Raw genomic sequence first — 19988 nt, 5'->3', positions numbered from 1 at the left:
GCCGCCAATTCTGATACACGCCTGGCCGAAGCCAAGGCCAACACCATGACCACTTTCCACGTGAGATATTTCAATTCCACGGTTTTAAGTGGCTCAAACCAATGTGACTTTAGGAAATCCAACACCACGTTGAGATCCCAAGGTGCCACTGGAGGCACAAAAGGGGGGCTGAGGAAGTGCAGGAAACGGCCCAGCTGAAATGCCTCCGTTGGGACCTTCCTGGCCTTACACCACGCAACATATTTTCGCCATATGCGGTGATCATGGTTTGTGGTTACTTCTTTCCTAGCTTTAATCAGCGTAGGAATGACTTCCTCCGGAATGCCCTTTTCCTTCAGGATCCGGTGTTCAACCGCCATGCTGTCAAACGCAGCCGCGGTAAGTCTTGGAACAGACAGGGCCCTTGCTGCAGCAGGTCCTGTCTGAGCGGCAGAGGCCATGGGTCCTCTGACATCATTTCTTGAAGTTTCGGGTACCAAGCTCTTCTTGGCCAATCAGGAACAATGAGTATAGTTCTTACTCCTCTTGAACAATGAGTATAGTTCTTACTCCTCTTCTCCTTATTATCCTCATTACCTTTGGTATGAGAGGAAGAGGAGGGAACACATAAACCGACCGGTACACCCACGGTGTCACTAGAGCGTCCACAGCTATCGCCTGCGGGTCTCTTGGCGCAATATCTTTCTAGCTTTTTGTTTAGGCGGGACGCCATCATGTCCACCTGTGGCCTTTCCCAACGGTTTACAATCAGTTGGAAGACTTCTGGATGAAGTCCCCACTCTCCCGGGTGGAGGTCGTGCCTGCTGAGGAAGTCTGCTTCCCAGTTGTCCACTCCCGGAATGAACACTGCTGACAGTGCTAACACGTGATTTTCCGCCCATCGGAGAATCCTTGTGGCTTCTGCCATCGCCGTCCTGCTTCTCGTGCCGCCCTGTCGGTTTACATGGGCGACCGCCGTGATGTTGTCTGACTGGATCAGTACCGGCTGGTTTTGAAGCAGGGGTTTTGCCTGACTTAGGGCATTGTAAATGGCCCTCAGCTCCAGAATATTTATGTGCAGGGAAGTCTCCTGACTTGACCATAGTCCTTGGAAGTTTCTTCCCTGTGTGACTGCCCCCCAGCCTCGAAGGCTGGCATCCGTGGTCACCAGGACCTAGTCCTGTATGCCGAAACTGCGGCCCTCTTGAAGATGAGCACTCTGCAGCCACCACAGCAGAGACACCCTGGTCCTTGGAGACAGGGTTATCAGCCGATGCATCTGAAGATGCGATCCGGACCACTTGTCCAACAGGTCCCACTGAAAGGTTCTTGCATGGAACCTGCCGAATGGAATTGCTTCGTAGGAAGCTACCATCTTTCCCAGGATCCGCGTGCAGTGATGCACCGACACCTGTTTTGGTTTTAGGAGGCCTCTGACTAGAGATGACAGCTCCTTGGCCTTCTCCTCCGGGAGAAACACTTTTTTCTGTTCTGTGCCCAGAACCATCCCCAGGAACAGTAGACGTGTCGTAGGGACCAGCTGTGACTTTGGAATATTTAGAATCCAGCCGTGCTGTTGTAGCACCTCTCGAGATAGTGCTACCCCGACCAACAACTGCTCCCTGGACCTCGCCTTTATCAGGAGATCGTCCAAGTACGGGATAATTAAAACTCCCTTCTTTCGAAGGAGTATCATCATTTTGGCCATTACCTTGGTAAAGACCCTCGGAGCCGTGGATAGACCGAACGGCAACGTCTGGAATTGGTAATGACAATCCTGTACCACAAATCTGAGGTACTCCTGGTGAGGATGGTAAATGGGGACATGCAGGTAAGCATCCTTGATGTCCAGTGATACCATGTAATCCCCCTCGTCCAGGCTTGCAATAACCGCCCTGAGCGATTCCATCTTGAACTTGAATTTTTTTATATACGTGTTCAAGGATTTCAAATTTAAAATGGGTCTCACCGAACCGTCCGGTTTCGGTACCACAAACATTGTGGAATAGTAACCCCGTCCTTGTTGAAGTAGGGGCACCTTTACTATCACCTGCTGGGAATACAGCTTGTGTATTGCCTCTAACACTGCCTCCCTGCCTGAGGGAGTTGTTGGCAAGGCAGATTTGAGGAAACGGCGGGGGGGAGACGTCTTGAATTCCAGCTTGTACCCCTGAGATACTACTTGAAAGATCCAGGGATCCACCCGTGAGCGAGCCCACTGATCGCTGAAATTTTTGAGACGGGGCCCCAGCGTCATGCTGTGGACTTAGAGGAAGCGGGGGAGGACTTTTGCTCCTGGGAACTGGCTGTATGCTGCAGCTTTTTCCCTCTACCTCTGGGCAGAAAGGACGCGCCTTTAACCCGCTTGCCCTTATTGGGCCGAAAGGACTGTACCTGATAATACGGTGCTTTCTTTGGCTGTGAGGGAACATGGGGTAAAAATGTAGACTTCCCAGCTGTTGCTGTGGAAACGAGGTCCGAGAGACCATCCCCGAACAACTCCTCACCCTTATAAGGCAAAACTTCCATGTGCCTTTTAGAATCTGCATCTCCTGTCCACTGCCGAGTCCTTAACCCTCTCCTGGCAGAAATGGACATTGCACTTATTTTAGATGCCAGCCGGCAAATATCCCTCTGTGCATCCCTCATGTATAAGAGTGCGTCTTTAATATGCTCTACGGTTAGCAATATAGTGTCCCTGTCTAGGGTATCAATATTTTCCGACAGGGAATCTGACCACGCAGCTGCAGCACTGCACATCCATGCTGAAGCAATAGCTGGTCTCAGTATAACACCTGTGTGTGTATATATAGACTTCAGGATAGCCTCCTGCTTTCTATCAGCAGATTCCTTCAGGGCGGCCGTATCCGGAGACGGTAGTGCCACCTTCTTTGACAAGCGTGTGAGTGCTTTATCCACCCTAGGGAATGTTTCCCAACGTGACCTATCCTCTGGCGGGAAAGGGTACGCCATTAGTAACCTCTTAGAAATTACCAGTTTCTTATCGGGGGAAGCCCACGCTTCTTCACACACTTCATTTAATTCCTCAGATGGAGGAAAAACAACTGGTAGTTTTTTCTCTCCAAACATAATACCCTTTTTTGTGGTACCCGGGGTAACATCAGAAATATGCAACACATTTTTCATTGCCTCAATCATAAAACGTGTGGCCCTATTGGAAGATACATTAGTCTCATCGTCGTCGACACTGGATTCAGTATCCGTGTCGACATCTGTGTCTGCCATCTGAGGTAGCGGGCGTTTTAGAGCCCCTGATGGCTTTTGAGACGCCTGGGCAGGCACAGGCTGAGAAGCCGGCTGTCCCATATTTGGTATGTCGTCAAACCTTTTATGCAAGGAGTCGACGCTGTCGCGTAATTCCTTCCACAGAACCATCCACTCAGGTGTCGACCCCGCAGGGGGTGACATCACATTTATCGGCATCTGCTCCGCCTCCACATAAGCCTCCTCATCAAACATGTCGACAGCCGTACCGACACACCGCATACACACAGGGAATGCTCTGACAGAGGACAGGACCCCACAAAGCCCTTTGGGGAGACAGAGAGAGAGTATGCCAGCACACACCAGAGCGCTATATAACACAGGGATCCCACTATAAATGAGTGTTTTTTTCTCTGACGTCCTAGTGGATGCTGGGAACTCCGTAAGGACCATGGGGAATAGCGGGCTCCGAAGGAGGCTGGGCACTCTAGAAAGATCTTAGACTACCTGGTGTGCACTGGCTCCTCCCACCATGACCCTCCTCCAAGCCTCAGTTAGATTTCGTGCCCGGCCGAGGTTGGATGCACACTAGGGGCTCTCCTGAGCTCTTAGAAAGTAATAGTCTTAGATTTTTTTATTTTCAGTGAGACCTGCTGGCAACAGGCTCACTGCAGCGAGGGACTAAGGGGAGAAGAAGCGAACTCGCCTGCTTGCAGCCGGATTGGGCTTCTTAGGCTACTGGACACCATTAGCTCCAGAGGGATCGACCGCAGGCCCAGCCTTGATGTTCGGTCCCGGAGCCGCGCCGCCGTCCCCCTTACAGAGCCAGAAGCAAGAAGATGGTCCGGAAAATCGGCGGCATGAAGACTCTGTCTTCACCAAGGTAGCGCACAGCACTGCAGCTGTGCGCCATTGCTCCTCTCACACACTTCACACTCCGGTCACTGAGGGTGCAGGGCGCTGGGGGGGGGGGCGCACTGAGGCAGCAATAAAAACACCTTGGCTGGCTAAAATACCTCAATATATAGCCCCAGGGGCTATATATGAGGTAAATACCCCTGCCAGAATTCCATAAAAAGCGGGAGAATAGGCCGCGAAAAAGGGGCGGAGCCTATCTCCTCAGCACACTGGCGCCATTTTTCCCTCACAGCTCCTGCTGGAAGGAAGCTCCCTGGCTCTTCCCTGCAATCTACAGTACCAGTAAGAGGGAAAAGAGAGGGGGGGCATTAAAATTTGGCAGTATATATATTTTATTGAAAAGCAGCTATTAGGGACATAACTCAGTTAGTCCCTGTATATATATATATAGTGTGCTGGCATACTCTTACTCTGTCCCCCCAAAGGGCTTTTTGTGGGTCCTATCCTCTGTTTGAGCATTCCCTGTGTGTGTGGAGTGTGTCGGTACGGCTGTGTCGACATGTTTGAGGAGGATAATGATGTGGAGGGGGAGCAGATGCCTTTAGCAGGGATGTCACCCCCTGGGGGGCAGACACCTGAGTGGATGAGTTTATGGCAGGAAATGAGTGCACGTATAGACTCCTTACATAAAAAATTTGACGACATGCCGACTGTGGGACAGCCGAGTCTTCAGCTCGTGCCTGTCCAGGTGTCTCAAAAGTCATCAGGGGCTCTGAAACGCCCGCTATCTCAGATGGCACAAGTAGATGTCGACACGGATACTGACACCAGTGTCGACGACGATGAGTCAAATTTAATGCCCGTTAAGGCCATTCACTGCATGATTGAGGCAATGAAGGAGGTGTTAAATATTTCTGATTTACATCCAGGTACCACAAAAAAGGGTATTATGTTTGGGGAGAAAAAACTACCTGTAGTTTTTCCCCCGTCAGATGAATTAAATGAAGTGTGTGAAGAAGCGTGGGCTTCCCCTGATAAGAAATTGGTGATTCCTAAGAAATTACTAATGGCGTTCCCTTTCCCGCCAGAGGATAGGTTACGTTGGGAAACACCCCCTAGGGTGGATAAAGCGCTCACACGTTTGTCTAAAAAGGTGGCACTACCGTCCCAGGATACGGCCGCCCTTAAGGAACCTGCTGATAGAAAGCAGGAGGCGATCCTGAAGTCTGTATATACACACTCAGGCATTATACTTAGACCAGCTATTGCGTCAGCATGGATGTGCAGTGCTGCCGCTGCGTGGTCAGATAAACTGTCAGAAAATATTGACACATTAGACAGAGACACGATTCTGCTAACAATTGACCATATCAAAGACTCAGTCTTATACATGAGAGATGCACAGAGGGAAATCTGCCGGCTGGCATCTAAAGTAAGTGCATTATCCATCTCTGCTAGGAGATGCTTATGGACTCGCCAGTGGACTGGAGATGCAGATTCCAAAAGGCACATGGAAGTTTTGCCTTATAAAGGGGAGGAATTATTTGGGGATGGTCTCTCCGACCTAGTTTCCACAGCAACGTCTGGGAAGTCAGCATTTTTACCCCATGTCCCCTCACAGCCTAAGAAGGCGCCATTTTATCAGGTTCAGTCCTTTCGGACCCAGAAAAACAAGCGGGGAAAAGGAGGGTCTTTTCTGTCTAGAGGCAGAGGTAGGGGAAAAAGGCTGCAGCAAACAGCAGGTTCCCAGGAACAAAAGTCCTCCCCCGCTTCCTCTTCCAAGTCCGCCGCATGACGGTGGGGCTCCACTGGCGGAGCCAGGTACGGTGGGGGCCCGCCTCATGAGTTTCAGCGATCAGTGGGCTCGCTCACAGGTGGATCCCTGGATCCTTCAAATAGTATCTCAGGGATACAAGCTGGAATTCGAGGCGGCTCCACCCCACCGGTTCCTAAAATCTGCCTTGCCGATTGCTCCCTCAGACAGGGAGGCGGTGCTAGCAGCGATTCACAAGCTGTATTCCCAGCAGGTGATAATCAGGGTACCCCTACTTCAACAAGGCCGGGGTTACTATTCCACACTATTTGTGGTGCCGAAACCGGACGGTTCGGTGAGACCCATTTTAAATTTGAAATCCTTGAACACATACATAAAAAAATTCAAGTTCAAGATGGAATCGCTCAGGGCGGTTATTGCAAGCCTGGACGAGGGCGATTACATGGTATCCCTGGACATCAAGGATGCTTACCTGCATGTCCCCATTTACCATCCTCACCAGGAGTACCTCAGATTTGTGGTACAGGATTGCCATTACCAATTCCAGACGCTGCCGTTTGGACTGTCCACGGCACCGAGGGTATTTACCAAGGTTTTAATTATCCCATACTTGGACGATCTCCTAATAAAGGCACGATCCAAGGAACAGTTGTTAGTGGGAGTAGCACTATCTCAGGAAGTGCTGCGCCAGCACGGCTGGACTCTGAATATCCCAAAGTCACAGCTGGTCCCCACGACACGTCTAATGTTCCTGGGAATGATTCTGGACACAGTCCAGAAAAAAGTGTTTCTCCCGGAGGAGAAAGCCAGGGAGTTGTCTTCTCTAGTCAGAGACCTCCTAAAACCAAAACAGGTATCGGTGCATCACTGCACGCGGGTCCTGGGAAAGATGGTAGCTTCTTACGAAGCAATTCCATTCGGCAGGTTCCATGCCAGAATTTTTCAGTGGGACCTGTTGGACAAGTGGTCCGGATCGCATCTTCAGATGCATCGCTTGATAACCCTGTCCCCAAGAACCAGGGTGTCTCTTCTGTGGTGGCTGCAGAGTGCTCATCTTCTGGAGGGCCGCAGATTCGGCATACAGGACTGGGTCCTGGTGACCACGGATGCCAGCCTACGAGGCTGGGGGGCAGTCACAAAGGGAAGAAACTTCCAAGGACTATGGTCAAGTCAGGAGACTGCCCTTCACATAAATATTCTGGAACTAAGGGCCATTTACAATGCCCTAAGTCAAGCAAAATCCCTGCTCCTACACCAGCCGGTGCTGATCCAGTCAGACAACATCATGGCAGTCGCCCATGTGAATCGACAGGGCGGCACAAGAAGCAGGATGGCAATGGCAGAAGCCACAAGAATTCTCCGATGGGCGGAGAATCATGTACTAGCACTGTCAGCAGTGTTCATCCCGGGAGTGGACAACTGGGAAGCAGACTTTCTCAGCAGGCACGACCTCCACCCGGGAGAGTGGGGACTTCATCCAGAAGTCTTCCAAATGATTGTAAATCAATGGGGTCGTCCACAGGTGGACATGATGGCGTCCCGCCTAAACAAAAAACTAGAGAGGTATGGCGCCAGGTCAAGAGACCCTCAGGCGATAGCTGTGGACGCTCTAGTGACACCGTGGGTGTACCGGTCAGTTTGTGTTCCCTCCTCTACCTCTCATACCAAAGGTATTGAGAATAATAAGAAAGCGAGGAGTAAACACAATTCTCGTGGTTCCGGATTGGCCAAGAAGAGCGTGGTACCCGGAACTTCAAGAGATGATCTCAGAGGACCCGTGGTCTCTGCCGCTCAGACAAGACCTGCTACAGCAGGGGCCCCGTCTGTTCCAAGACTTACCGCGGCTGCGTTTGACGGCATGGCGGTTGAACGCCGGATCCTGAAGGAAAAGGGCATTCCGGAGGAAGTCATTCCTACGCTTATTAAAGCCAGGAAAGAGGTCACAGCAACCAATTATCACCGCATATGGCGGAAGTATGTTGCATGGTGTGAGGCCGAAAAGGCCCCAACGGAGGAATTTCAACTAGGTCGATTTCTGCATTTCCTGCAAGCAGGAGTAAATATGGGCCTAAAACTGGGCTCCATTAAGGTACAGATCTCGGCTCTGTCGATTTTCTTTCAAAAAGAACTAGCTTCAGTACCTGAAGTTCAGACATTTGTTAAAGGAGTGCTGCATATTCAGCCCCCGTTTGTGCCCCCTGTGGCACCTTGGGATCTCAACGTGGTGTTGAGTTTCTTAAAATCACATTGGTTTAAACCACTAAAAACCGTGGATCTGAAATATCTCACGTGGAAGGTGGTTATGTTATTGGCCTTGGCTTCTGCCAGGCGAGTATCAGAATTGGCGGCTTTGTCCTGTAAAAGCCCTTATCTGATTTTCCATATGGATAGGGCGGAATTGAGGACTCGTCCCCAATTTCTCCCAAAGGTGGTGTCAGCGTTTCACCTGAACCAGCCTATTGTGGTGCCTGCGGCTACTAGGGACTTGGAGGACTCCAAGTTGCTAGACGTTGTCAGGGCACTGAAAATATATGTTTCCAGAACGGCTACAGTCAGAAAATCTGACTCGCTGTTTATCCTATATGCACCCAACAAGCTGGGTGCTCCTGCTTCTAAGCAGACTATTGCTCGTTGGATTTGTAATACAATTCAGCTTGCACATTCTGTGGCAGGCCTGCCACAGCCAAAATCTGTCAATGCCCATTCCACAAGGAAGGTGGGCTCATCTTGGGCGGCTGCCCGAGGGGTCTCGGCTTTACAACTTTGCCGAGCTGCTACTTGGTCAGGGGCAAACACATTTGCAAAATTCTATAAATTTGATACCCTGGCTGAGGAGGACCTGGAGTTCTCTCATTCGGTGTTGCAGAGTCATCCGCACCCTCCCGCCCGTTTGGGAGCTTTGGTATAATCCCCATGGTCCTTACGGAGTCCCAGCATCCACTAGGAGGTCAGAGAAAATAAGAATTTACTCACCGGTAATTCTATTTCTCGTAGTCCGTAGTGGATGCTGGGCGCCCATCCCAAGTGCGGTTTATCTGCAATACTTGTACATAGTTACTGTTAACTAAATCGGGTTATTGTTGAGCCATCTGTTGAGAGGCTCTGTTGTTGGTGTGGCTGGTATGAGTCTTACCCGGGATTCAAAATCCTTCCTTATTGTGTACGCTCGTCCGGGCACAGTATCCTAACTGAGGCTTGGAGGAGGGTCATGGTGGGAGGAGCCAGTGCACACCAGGTAGTCTAAGATCTTTCTAGAGTGCCCAGCCTCCTTCGGAGCCCGCTATTCCCCATGGTCCTTACGGAGTTCCCAGCATCCACTACGGACTACGAGAAATAGAATTACCGGTGAGTAAATTCTTATTTTCCCTTATAGCTGCTTATATTATATATATATATATATATATTATATATATATACTGCGCCTAAATTTAGTGCCCCCCCTCTCTTTTTTACCCTTATGTAGCTTGACACTGCAGGGGAGAGCCAGGGAGCGTCCTTCCAGCGGAGCTGTGAGGGAAAAATTGCGCCAGTGTGCTGAGGGAGATGGCCCCGCCCCTTTTCCGGCGGACTTCTCCCGCTTTTTCTGGAATTCTGGCAGGGGTATTTTTACACCTATATAGCCTTCCTGACTATATATGGTGTAGATTTGCCAGCCAAGGTGTATTATATTGCCCTCAGGGCGCCCCCCCCCAGCGCCCTGCACCCATCAGTGACCGGAGTGTGAGGTGTGCATGAGGAGCAATGGCGCACAGCTGCAGTGCTGTGCGCTACCTTGTTGAAGACAGAAGTCTTCTGCCGCCGATTTTCCAGAACACTTCTTGCTTCTGGCTCTGTAAGGGGGCCGGCGGCACGGCTCCGGGACCGAACGTTCGAGGTCGGGTCCTGTGTTCGATCCCTCTGGAGCTATTGGTGTCCAGTAGCCTAAGAAGCCCAAGCTACCACCAGTTAGGTAGGTTCGCTTCTTCTCCCCTTAGTCCCTCGCTGCAGTGAGTCTGTTGCCAGCAGATCTCACTGTAAAATAAAAAAACTAAAATATACTTTCTTTCTAGGAGCTCAGGAGAGCCCCTAGTGTGCATCCAGCTCAGCCGGGCACAAGATTCTAACTGAAGTCTGGAGGAGGGTCATAGTGGGAGGAGCCAGTGCACACCAGTTAGACCTAAAGCTTTCTTTATAGTTGTGCCCAGTCTCCTGCGGAGCCGCTATTCCCCATGGTCCTTACGTAGTCCCAGCATCCACTTAGGACATCAGAGAAAGAATATTGTCTTTTGCTGTGGAACCACAAGTCCCAGCAAGCCTCCCCCGCATGCTGGTACTTGGAGAACCACAAGTACCAGCATGCGGGGAAATAACAGGCCCGCTGGTACCTGTAGTTCCACAACAAAAGAAATACTCAAATAAAAACACAACACACACCGTGAAAGTAAAACTTTATTTAAACACACTTACACACTCACACATACTTACCTACATCCCACGCCGAGAATCACGTCCACTTGTCCAGTAGAATCCAATAAGGGTACCTGTAAAAATGAGAGACAGATTACTTACCTACATCCCACGCCGAGAATCACGTCCACTTGTCCAGTAGAATCCAATAGGGGTACCTGTAAAAATGAGAGACAGATTACTTACCTACATCCCACGCCGAGAATCACGTCCACTTGTCCAGTAGAATCCAATAAGGGTACCTGTAAAAATGAGAGACAGATTACTTACCTACATCCCACGCCGAGAATCACGTCCACTTGTCCAGTAGAATCCAATAGGGGTACCTGTAAAAATGAGAGACAGATTACTTACCTACATCCCACGCCGAGAATCACGTCCACTTGTCCAGTAGAATCCAATAGGGGTACCTGTAAAAAACAAACAAAAAAAAACCCTCACCTATTATCCGGTGAAGTTCATTCCACATAGTGTTTAATATTACATCATCCATACACAGCGTAGGCACCCACCACACACAGACAGCGCAGGCACCCCCCCCCCCCCCCCCACACACACACACACACACACACACACACACACACACACACACACACATACAGACAGCACAGGCTCCCTCCACATACAAATAGCACAGGCACCCCCCCGCTCCCTCCACATACAGATAGCGCATCCACCCCCACCCTCCCTCCCCATACAGACAGCGCAGGCACCCCTTCCCCCTCCCTCCACATACAGACAGTGCAGCCAACCCATACCCCAGCAACCCCCCCTACATATACGGACAGCACGGGCACATAATTGCCCCCCCCAGCAACCCCCTAGCCTCTATAGCAGGCATTCCCAACCACGGTCCTCAAGGCACACTAACAGTCCTGGTTTTAGTGATATCCAGGCTTGGACACAGGTGACTTAATTAGTACCTCAGTTATTTTGATATAATCATCTGTGCTGAAGCCTGGATATCACTAAAACCTGCACTGTTGGTGTGCCTTGAGGACCGTGGTTGGGAATGCCTGCTCTATAGCATACTTGCCTACCTGACCCTCTCCATGAGGGAGAAAATGCTCTGTTCCTGGACTTTCCTGGTAATGTATGATTGCCATCACCTGTGGTGAGCTAGTTAATTGATAAGAAAGATGTTTCACCACAGGTGATGGCAATCATACATTACCAGGAAAGTCCAGGAACAGAGCATTTTCTCCCACATGGAGAGGGTCAAGGGCCCTACTCACTGGCCGACGAGCGACCCGGCGGCGGGGGGGGGAGTGAAGTTTCTTCACTCCCCCCGTCACGAGGCTGCATTGAAGCGCAGGCAAATATGGACGAGATCGTCCATATTGGCCTGCATGCACAGCCGACGGGAGACCAGCGATGAACGAGCGCGGGGCCGCGCATCGTTCATCGCAGGAGTCTCCACACTGAAAGATATGAACGAGTTCTCATTCAAAAAATCGGCCAGTGTGTAGGGCCCTTCAGGTAGGCAAGTATGCTCTATAGATATACAGCCACAGCACCATCATTCCCCCAAGCAACCCCCCCCCCCCATAAACAGACAGCACAGCTACCACCCCACCCCCTCCATAGACTACACCCCCCCCTCCATAGACAGCACAGCTGCCCCCTCCATAGACAGGACAGCACCATCATTCCCCACCTTCCCCATAGACTGACAGCACAGCACTATCATAAACCCCCTTCATGTACCTTGGTCCTGCTCCACGGACACAGAGTGAGTCAGATGCCAGAGTAATGATCTAAGCTGCAGTGCCGGTACAATGACGCTGTGCCAGCGGCTCTCACAGCACTTCAGCCTCAGAGGGGGAACACACTCCGCGGACCTGACGACACTAATGTGCGCGGCCCGGCTACAGTGACACATTCAGCGCCATCTCCCCCCCCCCCCCCTTCCCCCGGCCTGACACTGCAGACTCAGAGCGGCATCTCCCCCCTCTCCCCACCTCCCCTCCCAAACCAGTAGCCAGGCTGAGGAGAGGAGCTGTGTGCATACTTACCCGAGTGTATGGAGCTCCTGAACGCTGCTTGCTGTGCTGCTGGCTTGTCCCTCTTCAGCCTCCGCGAGGTAACACAATGGGCGGCGGGGGGGTGGCTATAGATCGCTATCGCTAGGGACAAAACACATGAGCGATTTTAACTAACTTTTGCAGCGACATAGCCAAAATTGACTTGCCTGCACTGACTATTTTTCCCAGCGATAGCGACCTGGCGGGGACGCACATGGCTATCGCTGCCTGTGTACACACGGAGCGATATGCACTTACTTTGTGAGCGATTTTGACTATATAGTCAAAATCGCTCGGCTATATCGCTCCGTGTGTATGCACCTTTACATTTCCCAGCAATGCTATCAAAAAATAAACTTCTTACATCATTATGAGCCTGCATGTCCGGCTCTATACAATGTGCATACAGTCTACGTTACATGTCTGGCTGAGCTACCAAGCACTAACGTGGGTAAGACACCCTCTCCATATAAAAGCAGTTACGTTAATGCTGCACTATCCGTGTTTTGTTAGTCTGGTCTCGTGAAGGTAGATTCGGTCACTTGCACCAGATATAAGAATCTGGGAAAAATAAGGAGATTAGACTCCCAACTACTGAGGAGTTGTGATGTGGACAAGTTCTGGAAGATCCCATGACATATATGTGAAAGGTGGAGGATGGAGCTGTTGCTTTCACTCTAGAACCAAAGAAAGTGACTATTCTCAGGCTATTGCCCAGCATTGGTGTGGAAGGTTCCTGCTTTTCATATCTCCCAACATGTCCGACTCATAAGCCTCTTGAATTTGCTTGTTTTTGGATCACACACAGACACTGGGCTATTTGCTTTGTGTGGGATGTGATATTGTGATGCGAGACAGCCTGGGAGGTAAACCTATCGGTTGCTGGTATCTGTACAGTTTACTGGTCTCCTTACAGGTCATGTTTTCTGGATGTCTGTCTATGGGAGCCCGTGCAATAATTACTGACCCAGCACCATAGATCAGAGGTTCTCAAACTCGGTCCTCGGGGGCCCACACAGTGCATGTTTTGCAGGTAACCCAGCAGGTGCACAGGTGTATTAATTACTCACTGACACATTTTAAAAGGTCCACAGGTGGAGCTAATGATTTCACTTGTGATTCTGTGAGGAGACCTGCAAAACATGCACTGTGTGGGCCCACGAGGATCAAGTTTGAGAACCTCTGCCATAGATGAACCTCCTATGCACGATTTAAAGAAATCAACAATACAGAAAGATGAAAGAAGATTGTTTCTATTTTCTCTGCTACATTTTGGAATATTTGTATTGATTTTTTTTTTTTAAATGGCTTTATTCGGTAAATAAATGGTGTATATATAAAATAGGGATAATAAAACCTGGGTTTCATAAAACAATCTAGAAAACACAATGGCCCTCATTCCAAATTGTTCGCTCGCTAGCCGCTTTTCGCAGCAGTGCACACGCTAAGCCGCCGCCCTCTGGGAGTGTATCTTAGCTTAGCAGAATTGCGAACGAAGTATTTGCAATATTGCAAAAAGATTTTTCTGTGCAGTTTGTGAGTAGCTCGAGACTTACTCTGCCAGTGCGATCAGCTCAGTCAGTTTCGTTCCTGGTTTGACGTCACAAACACACCCAGCGTTCGCCCAGACACTCCCCCGTTTCTCCAGCCACTCCCGCGTTTTTCCCAGAAACGGCAGCGTTTTTTCACACACTCCCATAAAACGCTCAGTTTCCGCCCAGAAACACCCACTTCCTGTCAATCACACTCCGATCAACAGAACGAAGAAAAAACTTCGTAATGCCGTGAGTAAAATACCAAACTTCTTAGCAAATTTACTTGGCGCAGCCGCAGTGCGAACATTGCGCATGCGCAGTTAGCGGAAAATCGCACCGATGCGAAGGAAAAGAACGAGCGAACAACTCGGAATGAGGGCCAATGTACAGGTATATGGGCAAGTGGCAGTGGTGTTGGTGTAACACATTAATTTTTCCTAACATCTCATCTTTGAGTGTCTCCAGTTGGTTTGTTTGGGGTCCATGGTAGGAAGAGGGGTAAGGAAGCGATTGACGATAATCTAATCATATTAATCACATTGGTAACCTTAGTTTGTAGATGGTACATACCAGCCTATGACTGTAGACATCTTCCAGCAGATCTAACAGGCCACAGCTACTCCTGAGGTGGAACGGTGGCTCAGCCGAATGCCTGCTTTGCATCCAAGTAGGCCTAGATGCGTCATCACTTGGAGAGAGAGAAAAAGTACCAACCAATCAACTCCCAACTGCCATATTACAGACTGTGTTTGAAAAATAACAGGAGCTGGTTGGCTGGTACTTTTTCTCCATCCATTTTATCACTCTCCAAGCGATGACGCATGTAGCTATAAATCTTGAACCTGTTGCTTGGAACTCGGGTTGATGGGCAGGATCTGCCTGTGAGTGCCTGGCTTTACTAGGGACATAACCACAGGAATTCCACCATGCCTAAATGTGTAAATGCTTGATGCGCGTGTTAGGACACAAGTGTCCTGCACGCTCCACATCAACAGCTATTTATATTGTAGGGTCCATGTTTCTAGCGTGCCTGGTAGTTCTGCCGCTGGATGCTGCGAGATTGGAGTAGCAGGTTGAATAAATGTGAACAAGAATTGGTGACTATGAGGACCAAAGTTAAATGGAACCGGTGAAGATTTGAGAAATGTAACACTGGCCCTTATTCACAGAAGTAAGAGCAAAGCAAAGGAGGAATTTGTTCCTGGAACAACCATGGTGCAATACAAGGGGTACATAATTGCTGCTTTTGCATGTAAAAAAACAAAACAAATAATGGGCCTAATTCTGAGTTGATCGCAGCAGGAAATTTGTTAGCAGCTGGGCAAAACCATGTGCACTGCAGGAGGGGGCAGATATAACATGTGCAGAGAGAGTTAGATTTGGGTGGAGTGTTTTCAAACAAATCTATATTGCAGTGTAAAAATAAAGCAGCCAGTATTTACCCTGCACAGAAACAAAATAACCCACCCAAGTCTAACTCTCTCTGCAAATGTTATATCTGCCCCCCCCCCCCCCCGCAGTGCACATGGTTTTGCCCAATTGCTAACAAACTTGCTGCTGCAATCAACTCAGAATTACCCCCAATGCCCCTTCCCAACTATAAATCTCTCTGCACATTGCCCCACCTGCAGTACAACGTGGCTTTGCCGGGTGTTGCATGGAAGATCCACAGCGTCTAGGAAGACAGACAAAAGGTCGACATGAAAATGGTCGGCAGACACATGGTTTTTGAGTCAAATCTTGTATGTTTGGTAATATGTAACCACCATCAGTACAAACATATAACTCTTCGGGCAAGGTGGCTGGCTGCTGTCGCCACATTACTATTCCCAATCGTAGTCCACGTGGATAGTAAATCAAGCAAATGTTGGTAAAATGGGGGGGGTGATGTGTCGACCTGTTGACATAATAATATTTACTGTCTACCTAGACACTGTAGATCTATTATTCGGCTGCTGGATTTGCCAAGGTGCAAATTTCTCCTTTATTTTGCACTAGAGCCTGACTTGCTCCTGAATAAGGAGCTATGCTAGCATCTAACACCAGCCATTGTAACGTGACTTGCCCGGTAGGTGTCACCAATAGGCAGATGAAGGATAAAAGAAGAATTTAAGTTCCTTCATTCTCCATAAATAACTGCCACCTTGCCTGATCTCTAAGCCTGCCTCAGAACGTAGATCCATGACACAGGAGATCACTATTGGTGGACATGTTTAAGTTCCTTGTCATGCCTCCTTTGATGAGTCCTACATATTAACTGAGAAGTTACACCAGGGCTGGCCAAACCGATCCTCGAGATCTACCAACAGTTCATGTTTTCCAGGCCTCCTGGAGATCTGTAGAATTGTCAGTGAGGAATGAATGCAGCACATCTTAATTAGTAATGACTACACCTGTGCACCAGCTAGGTGGTCTGGAAAATGTGAACTGTTGGTAGATCTCGAAGACTGGTTTGGCCAGCCCTGAGTTACACTGACTAGTATGGATTTATGTAACAGGTCATGTTTTAAGGATTTCCAAGACAACTAATTATTTGGATGGCTAATTAGTTCACATATTGAGAAATGTGCTAAAACATAACTTGTAATGGGCATTTAAGGACCAGAGCTCAGAAAATCTGTCTGTAGTAATATGTTGAAGCCCCCAACATGACTGTGGGATAGGTATTACCTTTCCAGATATCACAGTGTCTCACTAAGGGATCTATTTACTAAGCCTTGGATGGAGATAAAGTGAACGGAGATAAAGTACCAGCCAACCAGTCCCTAACTGCCATGTCACAGGCTGGGTTTGAAAAATGACAGGAGCTGATTGGTTGGTACTTTATCTCTGTTCACTTTATCTCCACCCAAGGCTTAGTAAATAGACCCCTAAGGGTATGATGTATCAAGTAGTGAAAAGAGTGGACCAGTAAAGAATCTGCCGATCACAAGCAGAACCAATCAGCTTTGAGGAAGCTTTTATACATTCTATAAAGTGATAGGTAGATGCTGATTGGTTTATATGGGCAACTTCTCCACTGGTTCACGTCTCCACTCTTTTCACTGCTTGATACATCTCCCCCTTAGCAACTAAGAGGTCTATTCATGAAGCAGTGAAAGAGTGGAGAAGTGAGCCTGTGGAGAAGTTGCCCATGGCAACCAATCAGCTCCTCCGTACAATTGCATAGTAAGCAAATTTATAAATGTTACTTCAATGGTGATTGGTTGCCATGGCCAACTTCTCCACACTTTGCACTGCTTCATGAATAGACCCCTAACTTCTCATCTTAACTCCGTATAATAGGGAAGCTACGGATATAAATACTGCCTGTCTGTGGTTTTAGGGCGGTGGATATGATCTAGATATCTTTACGGAGAATCCAGATGATGATCTCCTGTGCTCGATATGCCATGGTGTACTGAGGTGCCCCGTCATGGTATCCTGCGGGCACATCTTCTGCAGGAAGTGTATCTTACAGTGGCTGAAAAGGTGAGTTACTGGGATGAATGGTGGCTGCGGACACACACAGCTATACAGGATCAAGCAGTAGAGCCAAGCGCTTGCTCCAGCTACGAGTATGTAATTGAGGGATCTATTCATGAAGCAGTGAAAAGTTTGGAGAAGTGAGCCACTGGAGAAGTTGCCCATGGCAACCAATCAGCTGCTACATATAATTATATAGAATGCACTTTATAAATGTTACCTCAAAAATGATTGGTTGCCATGGGCAACTTCTCCACTGGCTCACTTCTCCACTCTTCACTACTTCATGAATAGACCCCTAACTATTTTGTGTGCATATCATCACTGGTTACAAAGCAAACGTTTCTGTTATATCAATATACTGTTTTCCACCTGCTGGGCAGCAGCGATTTTGTGGCGTAGAGGGAGGTCCATGGGTCTTAGTGGAAAGTCTGAGTTTGGATCCCTCTGGCATCTCCTCACCACTACTAACATCTACTACACGTCACAGCTGCCTCACCCATGTAGATTATACACACACTACATGACTTTCTTGGCTAATCTGTCCGCCTTTGACTCGTCTAAGCATCATGCCTGACTCCAACGTGCCCTACCTGACCCCTTCATGGCTCTGTCTGTACCATTACTGTGTGCCACGATCCTCATGTATAACAGTGATCCCTATTCTTGCTGTGTTTTACATAGGAAAACATGCTCTTAAGGGTAGATTTACTGAAACATCTAAATAAGGAAATGTGGAGGGGTTACCCATAGCTACCTAACGAAAACATACTGAATAACTAGGATCTGATTGGTTGTGATGGACAGAACCAATTCCCAAAACATTACCTTGTGGTCAGTATCCCAAATGCTCACAATACTGCGGCAGGATCCTGACGGCATGTGGTATGAGGGTTAGGGTTAGACTGTCCGCGGCGGGGGTGGGGGGTATTCAAGGTTAGGCTGCAGGGGAGAGGTTTGGCTTAGACTGCGAAGGTGGGGGGTTTAAGGTGGCACTAGGGTCAGCCAAAGAATAGGGATTTTCACCGCCGGGATCCCGCTGCTGGCATTCTGATGGTCAGGATTCTGTCCATCACCATAGGCTAACGTGATAACAAATTAATAACTTCTGGTAAGCAATCTGCTTAATTGAAGGAAATTTCTAGTAAAAATTAGATGCTTACCCTCCTGAGTGGACAGAGCCGTGCGCGTGTATTCAGGGCCGAAACTAGGATTTTTGTCACCCAGGCAAGGCAGTAATCTGGCGCCCTGTTTGGCAGTCTCTACAGCAGTCTGTGTCATCCCCCCTTCCTCTATCACTGCAGCAGCCTGTCTCTCCCCCCTGTATGTCTGCAGCAGCAGTCTGTTGTGTTTGTGTTATTCCTCCCACCACCACTTACCTGGATCGTCTCCTTGCTCTTCCTTAAGGCAGCAGCGGCACGCCCATCACAAACTGGGGCAGATGTATTAAGCCTGGAGAAGTGATAAAGCAGTGATATGTGCAAGGTGATAACGCACCAGCCAATCAGCTCCAATATGTAAATTGACAGGAGCTGATTGGCTGGTGCATTATCACCTTGCACTTATCACTGCTTTATCACTTCTCCGGGCTTAATACATCTGCCCCATTGTCCTTCTGCGCACACGACGTCTTGCGTGCAGTGCAGATATGGGGGGGGGGGAAAGATTTATTGTTCCCTCTATGCCTGCCCCCTGCTGATTAGTCTAGTACAGTGGTTCTCAAACTCGGTCCTCAGGACCTCACACGGTTCACGTTTTCCATGTCGCCCAGCAGCTGCACTGTGTATCACCAACTGTCACATTTTAAAAATGTACAGGTGACCTGCAAAACATGAACCATGTGGGGTCCTGAGGACTGAGTTTGAGAACCTGTGGTCTAGTAGCACAGGCATGGAGATTGATCACAATCACCAAAGCGGACATCATCTACAGATGGATCAGGGAAGCTACAGCCGACTTGGTGCCCTCTCAAATTGGGCGCCCAGGGAAGCCTGGACACCCTCCAACCCCCCCTCTTTTTTGAGATCCCAGGCATGGTTCCACTTCCATTTGATTCTGTTATAGGAGGGTAAATATTGGGTAATAAATTATTTTTAACTGGCGATAAGTAATATGTGCAGACCCACAACTTGGTCCAGAGAAAACAGGTTTTGTTGGGCACACAAATAAACAGTAACAAGCGATCTCTCTCCTCAGGCAGCAGACCTGTCCGTGCTGTAGGACGGAGGTGAAGGGGAAGCTGTTTGTACCAATGCACAAACTGAAGAGAAAAATCAACCGTCTGCAAGTGAAGGTAATGGAGAGCTTGGGTGAGAAGACCCAGCTGAGATCAAGGCCTGATTCAGGATAAGGCACACTAGTCCTCTGCCTATAGGCCGCTGCAGGATTGGGGCACCTCAACCACACCTGCGTTGTCACCGTTCCTACTGTACTACTTAATTATTGTATGCCTTCACAATAGGTATATTGTATCTAAGGCGACACACATTGACTACTGCTGCTGATTTATGCTGATACTCTGCCCATATGGTGATGGGATCAGTACGAGATCCCGGGGGCTGAGGTGCCCAGGAACATATAGAATCCATCTTAACATAGGGATCTCAATTTAGGGGTCTTTATACAAAGGAAAACATGACACATTCCCAGTCTTTACCAGCCTCCATTTGGCCGCTGTGGCCA

The 19988-nt window shown here is 48.9% G+C and overlaps 1 protein-coding gene across 2 annotated transcripts in view; it reads left to right on the top strand.

Moving 5' to 3' along the window:
* RNF151 (ring finger protein 151) overlaps nucleotides 1-19988 on the top strand; it is a 41818-nt gene that overhangs the window by 10981 nt on the left and 10849 nt on the right. The window contains exons 1-3 of one of the 2 annotated variants that reach the window (XM_063934925.1): nucleotides 12232-12365; nucleotides 17167-17312; nucleotides 19503-19599. In XM_063934925.1, coding sequence (XP_063790995.1) covers nucleotides 12306-12365; nucleotides 17167-17312; nucleotides 19503-19599 — 303 coding nt within the window. In that variant the 5' untranslated portion in view covers nucleotides 12232-12305. Of the gene's footprint in view, nucleotides 1-12231; nucleotides 12366-17166; nucleotides 17313-19502; nucleotides 19600-19988 lie in introns of those variants that run through there. The other variant, XM_063934926.1, reaches the window with a different exon arrangement.

Source organism: Pseudophryne corroboree, chromosome 7 (assembly GCF_028390025.1).
Source record: "Pseudophryne corroboree isolate aPseCor3 chromosome 7, aPseCor3.hap2, whole genome shotgun sequence".
NCBI lineage: Eukaryota > Metazoa > Chordata > Amphibia > Anura > Myobatrachidae > Pseudophryne > Pseudophryne corroboree.
This window is presented reverse-complemented; position numbering and strand designations above follow the sequence as displayed.